Genomic DNA, 14,932 nt, shown 5'->3' with positions numbered 1-14,932 from the left:
AGCTTCTGGCAGGTGGTGAGAACAAAAACAAATGGACTTGGTGCTAGAGCACAAGTCGCATTGTTTCTAGGTTGGTGGCAACAGGAGAGCAGCCTCCAACTTCAGTGATGCCAGCATTCGTATGAAGGGAGGGAAGAGGGCTTTCTCCCCTGACAGGAAGCATTCCAGGAAGCAGCAGGGGTGGAACCCTGGAGGTGGTCCTGCAAGAACCAGTTCCGCCTTACCTTGGAAGCCAGGGGGACACACGATGAGAGCTTGCTGGAAGGGATCGGGCCGGGCACAAATCTGGGCTGTTCCCGTCTGCAGGGGCATGCTCCGCTGGGCCACCGCGGCCATGGATGCCGCTGAGGGCTGGTAGAGTGCAGATTGGTAGTTTAGTATGGAGACTTCGGGATTGGCTAAGGAAAGAGTGGCACTGGTGGAGGTGGGAGCCTAAAGGAATGATGGGGATTAAACAAAAATAAACAAAAATAAAAAATGAGGGAGGTGGTATGCTGGGAGACACAAATCTAAATCAAATAAATGAACTGAAAGGAGAGCTAACATAAGCCAAGAGCAGAAAAACAAAAAGAGGGCAGGAATCCAGCTGAGTGCCTTAGAGGAAGGCAGGCGCCTGCATCCTCCCATTTGTGGGACCACCCAGCTCACTACTGAAGAGTTAACTCAGTCTAGAAAACCGTCTGTTTAAGGGTCTGGGGATGTAGCTCATCGAGTACAGTGCTTACTTAGCATGCAGGAAGCCCAGGGTTCAAGAAAACAACTATGGCAATCTTGTGATCTCTTATGTATTTTGTAACCTCAGCACTCAAGAGGCTGAGGCAGGAGGATCAGAAGCTGAAGGTTATCTTTGGCTAGATGTGGAGTTTGAGGCTAGTCTGGGCATGAACTCCTAATCCGCCCCCCCCAGGGGGGGAGGAAAAAACAAACAATGAAAAAGGAAATTGTTTAATGAAAGTCTGCTTCTCCCCAGAAGGCCAGGTTTGGGGTGAGAGCCTTTGTACCCCTGGATTCCACAGTGGACAACGATGATGGGGAGGGTGGGAAAACCGAGCCCTGCCTTTCTTCCCCTTGTCCCAGCGAAGCTCCACCAAGGTGAGGGGTTTCAGAAGCACATGTATTGTGCTGCCAGCCCACAAGCTCCACCTTTGTTCATCCTCTCCTCTCCCTGGATCCAGGTCATCTATACCTGGGAGGACAAATCCAGGAAGAGGTTCCTGCAGGCCTGGGTCCTGGATAAACAGGTCTTAGCACAGAAGCCCATGCACCAGAAGGGAAGCCCAGGAAGAGCCCTGCAAGGAGACTCTTGCTCAGATCTAAAGACAGTGCTGGTACCCTTAGCCCACTGTAGGACACTGCTACTGTAAAAACAGTATATAGCAAACATCTGGATCTATCTTTTGAAATGGAATTTCTAACAGAAACAAAGCTGTAGAGGGAAAGCAAATTCTTTGTTGGGAATTCTTATATTTCTCTCCTTAGCCTTCTTTACACTGAGCTTTAAGCAAAGAGAAGCCGAGGTTAGCAGTGGCTTCAAACTGAACATTGTCTAGAAGGAGTTGTAGCTCTAGAAGAGAGGTTCTTAACCTGTGGGTCACGATCCTTTTGGGGGTCACATATCAGATATTTATATTACAATTCATAACACTAGCAAAATTACAGTTATAAAGTAACAACAAAATAGTTTTCTGGTTGGGGGTTCCTCTTACAGCATGAGGCACTGTATTAAAGGGCTGAAGCATTAGGAAGGTTGAGAACCACTGCTCTAGAGGGTGTAAGAACTAAGGGATAAGGAGGAGGCAGACTGTGAGTAAATACTGGACACATATGTATATGTAAAGAGAATTTCAAGTGGAGTTAATGTCAAGTTCCATAAAAGTCAAAGTCTTGTTTTACCTTTTTTTGGGTGGGGGGCGGGGGGATCAAACCACCCAGAGCCTTGCATAGACCAGGCAAGTCTACTACTGAGCTGTATCTTTAGCCCTACATAGTTTGTTAGACTTAGATTTTGTGCTAAATTTTAGTACAAGACAATAAATTTATTTGAAAATGATTACGAACTCCTATGACACACTTATTTAGATTTTTAACTGTATATGCATTTTCAGCACTCCACACCATGCCTCCTAGAAGTATGGTGGGGACATGTGTGCACATGTAGGACCCAGTGTTTATGTACTGATGACATAACACTCATCTCCAGTTTGCCCCACACCATTATTTTTCCTGGCAGCTCTTTGACGACATTTCTCACTGTCACCTCAGACACTCAAGGCTCAGGCCCTGAAGGTCCCCTGCTTGGGGCCGTGGCACCAATGTCTTCCCAGTTGACTGTGCTGTCCTAGCCTCTGATCAGTCACTGTTCTGATGCCTCTGCCTTCCAATCATCCCTAGGATCCACTGACTTTTTTCAGTTGTTCTCTGGTGCCCACCTAGGAACCGTACGTAAGTCTGTGATTAGTGATGGCCTGCCCTCTACTTCTCTTTCAATTCTTGGGCACAAGATTGTTTTTCTCTCTCTTTTAATTTAAAAAAATGTGTATGGGTGTATTGCCTACATGTATGTCTGTGTACCATGCATGTGCCTAGTGCCCATAGAGGCTAGAAAAGAGCACTGTGTTTCCTGGAACTGGAGTTACAGATGGTTATGAGACACAATGTGGGTCTAGGAATTGAACCCAGGTCCTCTGGAAGAGGCCATCTCTCCAGCCTTGGATCTTTCTCTCTGAAAGAGCACTTTGTGCATCAGCTCCCTGTTCTGCACTTAAGGACCTGCTCACGAACTCCAGTAATGGCCTCATGAATGTGGTGTCTGCATCTTGGCCCAGCATTTTTGCTTTCTATAGACCCTCAGTTACCTTCCTTGATAAGTGTTATCTATCTTTTTCTTCAGGACAGATTAGTCTACTTGCTGTTTTCCTAGCTTCCTGTGAGCAAAGGCTCTTTATCTCATAGGAATCCTTTGGCCCAGTGTTTTCTCTGCGCCGCCGTGCTTTGTGGCCAGCCTGGACCCCAGGGCTCCAAAGTGGAATCTTCCCCGGCAGTGCTCTTGGACGGCAGCCTGTGGTTGTGTGGCTCAACTCCCACCACAGTGTGCTGGGCCTCCTTGGAAGAAGGGCCTGGGTTCTACTTGTGATCCTGTTTGTCTGCCTTATCTGGCCCTCACGTATGCAGCCTGTATCTAGATCTGTTTTAGCTCATGTTTCACCATGGAGACCATGAGCTCCTTGAGAGGAATCTACAAAGATGATGAGCTCTTTGTAGAGTCCAGGAAAGAAAAGGGGAATGCATATCCTGATATGAGCACCAGTCCCCAGTGTGAGTAGTAGATGCATGCTGACAATTTCCCTCAGTTTCCAATGCTGCTATGGATCAGCTGCTGGAAGTGTGTATAAGGCTGAGGGAGATTTTTGCTCTGTCCTCCATGGTTCTGACAGAGTGATGTCACCTGTCTGTGAGAGGCAGGGAGGACTGTTAAGAGCTGTTCTGGCTAACAAAGACAAATGAGAAGAAAAAGCAAGTTCCCTGGCAACCTACATTGCAAAGATGGGCCAAGTGATTTTTTTTTTTTTTTTTTTTTTTAATTTTTCGAGACAAGGTTTCTCTGTGTAGTCCTGGCTGTCTTGGAACTCGCTCTGTAGACCAGGCTAGCCTTGAATTCACAGAGATCTGCCTACCTCTGCCTCCCAAGTGCTGGGATTAAAAGTCGTGCACTACTGCCGTTTGGCTGGGCCAAGTGATTCTTAGATGCAGTTATAAAAGATGTTTAAACAGCTGGGTGGTAGTGGCGCACACCTTTAAACCCAGCACTTGGGAGGCAGAGGCAGGCAGATCTCTGTGAGTTCGAGGCCAGCCTGGTCTACAGAGCAAGTTCCAGGAAAGGCGCAAAGCTACACAGAGAAACTCTGTCTCAAAAAAACTGGAAAAAAAAAAAAAAAGATGTTTAAACAGGATGTGAGCATAACCTATAAATCTAGCTAAAATTCTTGGTAGAAGGATATGCCCCTAAAATAAGACACCTTGGAAAAGTTAGTAAAGAGACTGAGCCTAAGGATTAAGCCAAGAACACTCAGGGAAGGACTTCCTACTCAATGTTACTAACAGTTTTGTTTTATGTTTTTTCGAGACAGGGTTTCTCTGTGTATCCCTGGCTGTCCTGGAACTAGCACTGATCCCAGACTGGCCTTGAACTCAGAGATCCATCTGCTTCTGCCTCCTGAGGCTGGGATTAAAGGTGTGTGCCACCACCACCTGGCTACTAACAGTTTTTGAAAGTACATAAAAATTACGGCATATTGACCCAGCTTCCTTGAGACACACACAATTACAGATGAGTGGCACCTGGGAAAGATCCTATGGCCAGTCTACCAGATGTAGGTTAAGAGTAACACAGAACTAGGTCCATGGCCTTCACTAACATAAAACTGTAGGTGTATTTCGTTGCTTCTAAACATCCAAATGTTTGACTGAGCAGAAAAACGTCAAAGCCCTCACGGAAGGAACACAGGACTGGGTCATTAATGTACAGAAGTCGTGTTGTATTGGGAGAGCAGACACCATCTAGAAAAGGATCCAAGGACCTCCGCAGGACTTATCAGTGCATGTGTTTCAAGAATGCAGACCCTGATGCCAGACCACTGGAGTCAAAGGCCAAACCTATCTCATATGTACTAGCAGGCAGCTGTAGGTAAGAGGATTAATTGCTTTGTGCCTCAGTTTCTGCCTCTAAAATGCCAATGATAATACCTATCCCATATGCATGCTGGGAGGACTGAGAAAAATCTGACACAATAATGTTCACTGTCAGTAATGTGATCACTTTGTAACATTATCAGAGGAGGACAGCATGCTTTAGTGCTTTGTCTAGGTTATAACTGGAATAACTTGTTTTTCTCCTGTATTTAATTAGGGCCCAACAATTCTAAGTTCAGATGATGGAGGGTTTGTTCTCAGGATCATGCTTTTGTAGGGCAGCATTTCATCCCCCAGTGCTGAAGCCCACCATTATACGAAGTTAGCAGCCTTTTCTACCCCAGTCCACCTGGCGAGCTTCACAGGTCTCACTGCCATGGAGAACAGAGGTGCTCTTTCTTATTTGGGACCTGCCTTTGTGTTGTTCAGTTTTGGTGATATTCTTTGGAATGGATGTGCTGGCTGTCCAACCATAGGAAAGATGGAGATGACCTGTTCTGTTACGGTCAGGGACCTCCAGACCTCCAGTTCGAAGCCTATGGAGATATTCATGGAAAGGTTGGTGGGGCAGGGGGATTCACCTGACCTGATACATGATCTGAGGGGTTCCCTTCCCTGTGTGCCCTCTTAGATCCTTTGGTAATGGAAGGAACAGACAGATGGCAGATGGGGACAAGGGATTTGAGGTTAGGGAGTTAGGATCAAGAGTCTCCTAAGGAGATGGATGGGAAAAGCAAGCCTCAAGGTAATGAAGAAAGCCTCAGTGACCGCTGGTTGAGAAGTCCCTAGATACAAAAGCCTTAACCTCGGGGCTGGCAGGAAAATGAGCTTTTCACTTTACAGACAGCGTCAAGATCGCTGATGGCCTCCAGGGGGCAGCAGATTCCAGGTGGCACTGAACATCTAAGTCCAGGAAGAGCTAGCAACTGGAAGTCAAGTTAGAGGGTGAACAGAACAGTGCTGAAGGTAGGGCCAGTGACTCCTCAGTGACAGGAGGACCTGCCAACTAAAGTGGACCCACAGGGGACAGCATTCACACTTCAGGGTTACATATTTCTTTCTCTTCTCCGAAGGTGTGTATATGTGCTTTTGTACAAGGGAGACCACCAGACAGGACCACCATTGTCACAGATTGATAGTAAGGCTGAAAAGTCTGGGAACACTTCTTTGAGGAACTCGGAAGATTGGAAGATGGGAGGAACAGTTCAAGTCTCTCAGATTCTAGAGGCAGGTGAACTAGGATGTGGAGATTCTTCATTTAGTACCTGAGTACTGAGTTTCCTGAGTCTCATCTATATTTCAAACATTCTATGTTGCTGGGTCTTCCAATCTACAGAAGGTAGGGGATCAGCTTCCTGTATCCCTTGGGTAGGGTGCTAGGATTCTGGTGACAGACCCATGAGCTGGCTTTTCTATGACTTAAGAGAATGGACAGGTTTTACCTCCCCTGATAAAAACTATATGGACACAGGGGTGCAGGAAGGGACTCCTGGTCATTCTGGTTCTAGAACTTTTTAGCAGGCTCCGTTCCCACATCTGCTCAGAGGAAAATGGGAAGAGGTGTCATCTCAGGAAGCAGTAGTGAGAACAGAGAGTCCCTTGGCCTCTTACACTAACCAAGGAAGCAAGTACTTCAGCTTACAAACCCAAAGGGACAACACAGGGAAACTGCCTGGGTCTGTTGGGGGAAATTCGAGTCCTGATGCCCACACTGACAGCCCTGCCTTTCTCTGGTGTCGGCCACTCACCTGGTTGTGGACAGTGGTCAGCTGGTTGTTAAAGGTCATGGTCAAGTTAGTAGATGTGCTAGGGGCCACGTGTGTGATGAAAGGTGTTTTGCTCTGGTTCACTGTGTCATACATATTCACCCGGCGCTTGCAGATCTCCATGTTTTGGAAACAAGATTTGACACTGTTCATGCAAAAGGTGGAGGCAGAGACCCAAGACAAGAAGGAGGGTGAGGTGGGTAAGGTGGGTGGGGAAAGGAGAGAAAACAGTGAGAAAAGGAGAGAATGGTTAATCCAGTAAACAAAATGACCACACAGCTTTACTTGAGCTTCTAACCCCTGGCCTTCTCAAAGTCCGCTCCTGGGACTGTCGGCACTGTGTGAGAACCCCCCCCCCCCGCCCCCACTGTCTTATCGCCTTTGTCCTGTCTCGGATGGGCAGGTTCCCCAGACCACAGACATCTTCATTCTCTATCTTCCTGCCATTACTTCCCACCTCCAATCTCACTGCTCATCCTCAGTGCAGTCCTAACTCAACAAGACGACTCTCCAAGCAAGGATCTTAGGAAGGAGCTGCTGCAACCTACTTCCACCTTCCTTGGGGCCACTTGTCTACCCCATCCCCCATTCTCGTGACATCATCTAGGGGTCAGCCAAATCATTCTCCCATCTAGGGTCATGAATTTAGGCAGCTGGCTCACCCACCTCACTGGAACCTGTCAAGCAGTGAGAACAATGACGACAATGACTACTAATTGTTACTGAGGGCAGTGACATGTGTTTGCAATCTCCCTTCTAGTCTTACACCAGCCACAAGACAGACTATGATCACTGTCTCAATTTTATAAGTAAAGCCGAAGATTTAGGACAGATAATTTGCCAGATAGAGAATTATTAACTGGCAATTCACTCCTACCCCCATGTCTCTCTTGTATACACATCCCTAACTTCCTTAATCCTTACTTTTTTGTTGTTGTTGTAATTCTTGTCTAGTTACATGAAGTAGAATTCTCTCCCCCATTTTCTTTCTCTATTGTCTTGGTGAGTCAAAACCAAAAACCTAACTACAAAAGTATTAAAGGAGTACAGGTCCAAGCTTGACGGCCTTTAGTGGTCCCGGCCCCCTAGCTCCTGAACACCTACTGTGTCCTAATCAACTCATGCTCTGCTCCTCATACACTCTGCCTCGTCTGTTACTAAGTTCACATTTCCTCAAGCGCTAATATTCAAGATAAAGCCTCACTTAATCTACAATTTAAAATGCCTATTGCAATAACTGAATGTAAACAAGGTAACAGAAATTGCTGTATACTACAGGTATGCTGTATTTTGAACTAAATAGGTATTTATAGGCTATCCCAGAATATGATTACCAAGAAAGATACATTCAAAATTTCAGAAATTGGACATAGGCATGACCTATGACCTAGAGAGTCCTATTTCTTTCTAAGTTAATGGCTATTCACACTGGCTACTACTATTCACACTGGCTACTCTTCACACTGGTTACTCAATACACAATGCATAGTAAACAAACTAACTGATGGTCCTAGAGAGAAAAGAAAACATATTCACTGGTAAACAACACCATGTCCGCCCACAGCTTCTGGTGAGTACCTAGTATACTGCTGAGTGCTTTCACATTGAGCAGAAGACAATAAAATGATGCTGGATGCATTCTATTTGGAATATATTTAAAGCATCCAGTGATTTTTGTGATGGCTCAATGTATAGTCTCCAGGTTCTAGGGTTTTCTCACTGCAGTGGGTTGAGTTTGACTGTTAGGATGAGAAAAGTACTTCTACTTGGAGTTTTTTATTCTTAAAAAGATTCATTTACATTTATATTTTTATTTAATGTGCATTGGTGTTTTGCCTGTGTGTATGCCTGTGTGAAGGTGTCCGAAGCCCTGGAACTAGAGTTACAGACAGGTGTGAGCTGCCATGTGGGTGCTGGGAATTGAATCTGGGTCCTCCGGAAGAATAGTCAGTGAGTGCTCTTAACCACTGAGCCATCTTTGCAGCCCCTACTTACTTTTATTTATGTGTATATGCATGCATGAATTTATATGCATCATGCGTATGCCTGAGGAGACCATAGGGCATTGGATCCCCTGGAGCTGGAGTTACAGATGGTTGTGAGCTACCTGATGTGGCTGCTGGCAGCTGAGCCCAGGTCCTCTGCAAGAGCAGTAAGTGAACTTAATTGTTGAGCCATCTCTCCAGCCCCCAAGTGTCTTTTTTTCTTAGTAAAATTTTTATGTGTATAGTTGTTTGCTGTGTGTTTGTCTGTGCACTGTTATGTTTGCCTGGGAAGGCCAGAAGAGGGTACTGGATCCCCTGAGACAAAAGTTACAGACAGTCGTGAGTTACCATGTGGGTGCAGGGACTTGAGCCCGGGTCATCTACAAGGCAGACGGGCTCTTAACCACTGAGCTCTCTCTAGCTCCCCCGAGTGCCTTTCTTGACTACCCTTCAAGTAGTCTAGCTAGCTAGCTTGCCCCTGGGACCCTCTATCTTCACCTCTTGAGTGCTGGGATTATAGGCAGACCACCTGGCGTTTATGTGGATGCTTGAGATTCCAACCCAACCCGCACATCTGTGTGGCTAATGCTTTATCCCCTGAGCCATCTCTCCAGCCACAGTCATCATCACATTCCACAATTTTAAAGCCATCACTCATCTTGTTCTTAACAGGTGGCTTCATCATCTATTTCTGAGACAAAAGCTGTCTGACAGGAACTCCCTCAACTTTCCTCTGCTATCCAGTGCATCTGTGGACACCCACGCACCTCTCTTGCCATCTTTTAGTGACAGGGCCCACCTCTCCACTCAGCTTAAACACCAACTCAGAAGAAACTGGTCACAAGTATCTTTTTCCTTGAACCTCTCACTTGCTACCAGATTCTTCCCCTAGTATTTGCTTAAGTTTCCTCACTCTTCAAAACCTTTCCTCTTGACGCTGCTCCAGCTCTTCCCTTTCACAGCTCACTTCTTGTGAGGCTGCCATCTATTTCTCCACTCTCACTTATCTTTCAACCTGCTCAACCAGTTTCTGCTTGGGAATGGCTGTCACTAAGTTAACAATGCTCTCCCAGTTGCAAGATCTTACAGACATTTTTTTTTTTTCTAGATTACTGATATGGCAGCAGTTAGGTCTGTATCCAACACAAATCTGTCCAGCCAGTCATCTGCTTCTAAGTCTTTTAATGAGTTGCACTGTGCTTTTGATAAAAGGCAAAGTCCTGCTTGAGGATGACTTGCTCCAGCTGACTTCTGTGGCCTTGGCATGCCACCACTGTCTTTATGTCCAGTGTTTAGTCATGCTGGAGAGTTCACACAGGCAATGCCCTGACTGTTCACACCCATCTTCTTCTTCGCCTTCAGAGGTTACATTCTTGGGTCTTCTGGCCTGCTCAGTCAGCTCCTTGTTATACTGACTCATCACACCTCATTCCTTTCTTGGTAACAGCCATTGTTTTATACCTTCCTCTCTGAAGACCATAGCTCAGTGGGCAAGTGCTCAATCTATTTTTACTCACCATACCCTAGCACCTAGTAGAGCCCATAGCAAGCCGAGGAAATGGACAAATCTGAACAAACTGGACCAGTTCACTCCAGGACAGTTTGGGGACTAACCTTTGGTACTGCTGCTAGGTTGATTTAGAGAACTGTTGTTTAGTCTACTTCCTTTGTGCACGGATATCCAAGTTCACCTGGCCCCAAGGTCTCCCATGTCCCATGTTCCCTCCTTTTAGGTACAACTGCAGTCTTAGGCCCAATCTAGCCCTTATAAGTTTTCTAAGTGCTGTTTTGGAACACAGATCCACAACTTTGCTTATGTGATGTATCACAGTTGCTTTCAACTGTAACAGAACTGCGCTGCCGCCGCTGCAGCGGAAACCAGAGTGCTATAAAGCCTTAAGTATTTACTCTCTGGGCCTTCAAAGTGCTGCCCTGGTACAGAGGGTCAAGCAGGACACTTACTGTGTACTATGGGGAAAATCGAGCAGGTGTGTCATTGTGACAAAGGGGTGGTTCAGAGTTTCGATGGGAGTGATCCTCTTATCAGCATCGATGGTCAACATCTTCTTTAATAGGTCAATGAATTCCCGTCGGTCTGCCTTCTCTACCAACATGTCACTCCCTTCCAGATCTGTTGTCATGTTCACCTGGAAGCAAGCAGGGACAGGGGAGTAAGAGCCAGAGTATACCCTGTAACCTCTTCTGATCTCAAGCCTCCCATCCCAGTTGCCAGAGGGTAGACTGCCCCCAGTGGAGGAGACATGGCTTGTGTGCTGCTACTATCCACAGGTCATGGCTTCTTAGACTGTAAGACAGAATGGCCGAGGCAGTCAGGCACCAGGTGGGGGGGGGGGGCAGAAAGAGGCCACCATGGTTGATACCTGTAAATAATTCCCAGTGACAAGGCACAAAACTGCTCCTGTTTCAACTGGCCAAGCAAAATGCAGCTTTTATCACACCTTATTAAAAATAACCACAGGATGAAGGGTTCTGGAGACTGATTGCATAACAGTGTGGATATACTTAATACTCCTGAACTTAATTAAACATTAAAAGGCTAAGACAAGAAACTTTATGCTATATGTGTTTTACCACAATCAAACAACAACAAAGAAATAAACACACACACACCTCAAAAGTTCTAAGATAAAGCAGCAGAAGAAGATAGAAAAAGTGTGTTCAACCCCTGGAGGGGGAAAGAAGAGCCTGGGTTCCCTGTTCCCTCACCTTCATCATGTCACCCTTCCAGAGCTCCCTGAATTGGGACCAGAATGGTTCAGTTCCTGTGTTCCTTCCCTGCAGTCACCTCTGGCCAAGGAATGCAGTGTCCCTAAACACAGGACTTTTCTCCCGATGGCAGGTCTCTACTAGCATGGCCTTTAAAAGGCTTGCTTTGTGGTACTTTCTATTTTTTTCCAAGAGGGGCTCTGGAAAGCAATTTCAGTTTTCACAGACCATTTAAGCTACTAATCAACTGACAAGTGTACTTTACTCAGAATCAGGAGTTCTGGTTACACTCATCTTTGCTAAGAGGTGTGCTAAGTGTTTATTGGGCTACAGCTTTATTTCTCAGCATTTTAAAGGAAAACCCATTCTGGGTTGCTCTGAGTTTGGACTAGTCTCTAATTAAAAATACCAAAAGATCTGGAGTTATCTCTGATACAAAGGTAAGAAAAAGTCTGTAGTGAGTGAAAAAGTCTCTGCTAGTGAGCTAACAGTGACTGAGTGCAGTGGTCTGGATTGGATCCCCCTAAAAGCTCAAATTCAAGTCCTAATCTGTGGAAGCTATAAATGTGCCCTTGTTTGGAAATAGCATCTTTGCAGATATAATCAAGTTAAGATGAGGCCATATTGGATTAGGATGGTTCTAAATCCAATAACCAGTGCTTTCATAAGAGAAGAGATCTCACACCAAGACCAGAGATGACACAGATAATAGCCACGTGGAGGGTAAGGCCAGGATTAGAGTGATGTAGTTGCAAGCAAGGAATTCTGAGGTTGCTAGGAGCCACGAGAAGCCAGGCATATGGATGGTGTTCACTAGGGTCTTGAAAAGGACTGTAGCTCTGAGTACATTGACACCACATACTTTTAGCTTTTAGCCTCCAGAACTATGGCAGAATTCATGTGTGCTGTCTTAAGTCCTCCAATTCACTCTATCTTGTTATAGAGGCCATAGGAAACTGATACACTGAACCACGGTCATCAATTCCAGCACAGCAGCGGGCTGGACTTCTCAGCTCAGGAGTGAGTGCCTGCCTAGCACATGCAAGGCCCCGGGTGCAGGCCTTTAGCACCACAGAAGGAAACGTTACAACGGAGCTATTTTTTTTCTTTTAATTAAATTTTTTTTCCATTTGTTTTACACACCAACCAGTTTCCCCTCCCTCCTCTACTCCCATTCCCTCCCCCACCTCCTTTTTAAATCCACTCTTCCTCCATTTCCATTCAGAAAGGAGCAGGCTTCCCATGGGAGTCAACAAAGCATGGCACATCAAGTTGAGGTAGGAACAAGATCCTCCTCCTGCATCAAGGTTGGATGAGGCATCCCAGCATGGGGATTGGGTTCCTAAGAGTCAGCTCAAGCACCAGGGTTCTGATCCCACTGCTAGGAGCCCCACAAACAGATCAAGCTACACAACTGTCACATACATGTAGAAGGCCTAGGTTGGTCCCATGCAGGCTCCCTAGCTGTCGGTCCAGAGTCCGTGAGCTCCCACGAGCACAAGTCAGCTGTCTCTGTGGGTTCCCCCATCATGACCCTGACACCACCCCCTCCGGCTCATACAATCCTTCCACTCTCTCTTCAACAGGACTCCCAGAGCTCGGCTCAGTGCTTGGCTGTGGATTGCACATGTGCTTACTGGAGCTATTTTTTAAGTGGTTGGTTTCATGGACCAAATGGCTTTTTTACTAAGTCTGGCACACACTGTTCAAAAGCAAAGCCAAGGAGCACAGCAGGGTAGAGGGGCTTCTCCTCTGCACTGCTCTTGAATAAATATCACGGCTGGTGGGTTTTATGTATTTATTTTTTGTTTTTAAGACAGGGTCTCTCTACTTAGCCCTAGCTGTTTTGGAACTCACTATGTAGACTAGGCCAGCCTCAAGCTCACAGGGGTTGAAGGCTGGGATCACAGACATGTAGTACCAAGCCCTGCCCTGCAGGTGTTTTTTTAAAGTGCTGTACTGCATACTCATCCAGAGCTTACCTGGGCCATATCATCCAAACAGTTGAAAATGTACTTTCTTGCTTCTTTTGACTTAATTCCCGTCTCTGCTTCATGGTCATCTGGTGTCTATTGGAAAAGGCAAAAGCTGGTAAGATGGCATCTCTTTGTCACTGAATCTCAAGCACTTGAGCTCCTGCTTGGCCCCAGGGTCTTTTTCTCACTTTGTAGAGGAGACTTTGGTTCTTCTGAAAGTGTCCTTGTTCCACCCATCCACACTAGCTTCCTTCCTTCCTACTCTGATACAGCTACCAAAGACTCTAAAGACAGAATGAGAGCCACACCCTTATCCCTCTGCAGCTTTCCATGAGCTGAAGGAAAGATTTCACTGTGCAAGACCAGAGCCCTTTTTGACATGCTTTAAAATTTTGTCTTACTTACAATCCCTTCTGCCTACAGCTCCTATGCTGTTTCAAGGCACATTAACTTACTAAATGCTCTTCATAACCATGGTCATCAGGATGACTGCTCTCCCTTCTACTATATGGGAACACAAGAATACAAAGCTCTGGGGACCTACCAAAGCCCTGACCAACAAGTTTGCTTCCAGAGCCTGTGCCCGACCCTGCTCTTCCACAGACATCCATCACACCACTGGCTGGGAAGCTACCACTGCTACTTGTCGAGGGTTTTGGACTCACCCGTGGAGCTAAGGTAATTAACTCTGGCTGTAGGCCAGCACACTTGAAGCAGCTCACTCCTAGGAGCAGCTGAACACAAAGAATGGGTTTCCTGGTAAGACAAAGAAGCAGCCACCCCTACCCTCAACCTGGGCTCTTTCTTCTCTACCTGAAGACTTCTTACTAGACCTGACCTTGACAACCCACTCTCATAATTATTTTCATATTTCATAAAATATGAAAAAATATTCATATTATTGAATGTCAGGTACTCTATTCATAGCTCAAGAGTCTCCTTAACTTCCAAATCTCAACTTTTGAAAGTACTTATTATCTTTAAACTCTATTAGGATTTGGTTGGGATCCTGTCAAAACCAAACCAAACCAAACCAAACCCACTAAAACTCAACCTACTGTTTAAAAAAAAAAAAAAAAAAAAAAAAAAAGAACATGCAACATACTTAAGGTCTTTATTCCTTTCTCCTTCCCAGGAAAAGTGCATTAATTTTAATTACAAGGCACAGGTTAAAGTAAAGGCAAACTATGTTTCCATTAAGGTAGAATCACCAAGAGTTGATGGTGTCCAGCAGAGCACTACATGGACCTGTACGAATCAGATCTGCCCTCTTCCCAGGGGCTTGTGCCATTTGCATTGCTTAGGCTACCTGCTTTCACTGCCTGGGAAAATCCCTCCCTCTGTACCTACAAAGCCCAGCACAAATGTTCTTCCCTGCCTTGACCCCTGGCCTCACTTTTTCTTGGCTCACTTGACTCACTACTGTTTCCCATATTCTTTCCTCCTAGGAGGAAGATACTCAGCAATTTGGTAACCCAGAGCTTGGGCACTGGTCCTAACTCCCCGACAGTGAGCTCCATTAAGGGTGAATATGGCTGCTTCATCTGCCTAGCACAAATTAGTCATCAAGGATTAAATCCCAGAAATTCAGCAGTCTTCCCATGGGATAGAACCTCTCAGGCAGCGGTACACCAAAGGAACAAGTGTTTTCAAACATTCAGATCCAGCCACACCTTGTATTCACAACTGTATCCGACATCCCCATTTTGCTGGCCTAATTAAAGCTATCAATTTGAAAATATCAAACCCTCATTTTTATCTTTCCTTCCTCCTTCACTACTGGGCCACC

The 14,932-nt window shown here is 45.8% G+C and overlaps 1 protein-coding gene across 6 annotated transcripts in view; it reads right to left on the bottom strand.

Annotated features, from left to right (window-relative positions):
- Hipk2 (homeodomain interacting protein kinase 2) overlaps nucleotides 1-14,932 on the bottom strand; it is a 192,456-nt gene that overhangs the window by 45,632 nt on the left and 131,892 nt on the right. For 3 of the 6 annotated variants that reach the window (XM_028889298.2, XM_037203633.1, XM_028889299.2), the window contains exons 5-8: nucleotides 13,150-13,236; nucleotides 10,403-10,587; nucleotides 6,438-6,600; nucleotides 225-432 (exon numbers count right to left, since the gene is read on the bottom strand). In XM_028889298.2, the coding sequence (XP_028745131.1) occupies nucleotides 225-432; nucleotides 6,438-6,600; nucleotides 10,403-10,587; nucleotides 13,150-13,236 (643 nt within the window). The remainder of the gene's footprint in view (nucleotides 1-224; nucleotides 433-6,437; nucleotides 6,601-10,402; nucleotides 10,588-13,149; nucleotides 13,237-14,932) is intronic. The other 3 variants (XM_028889301.2, XM_028889302.2, XM_037203634.1) reach the window with 1 other exon arrangement.

Source organism: Peromyscus leucopus, chromosome 3 (assembly GCF_004664715.2).
Source record: "Peromyscus leucopus breed LL Stock chromosome 3, UCI_PerLeu_2.1, whole genome shotgun sequence".
NCBI classification, from domain to species: domain Eukaryota; kingdom Metazoa; phylum Chordata; class Mammalia; order Rodentia; family Cricetidae; genus Peromyscus; species Peromyscus leucopus.
The sequence above is the reverse complement of the archived record's forward strand: the minus strand, read 5'-3'. Positions and strand labels throughout refer to the sequence as shown.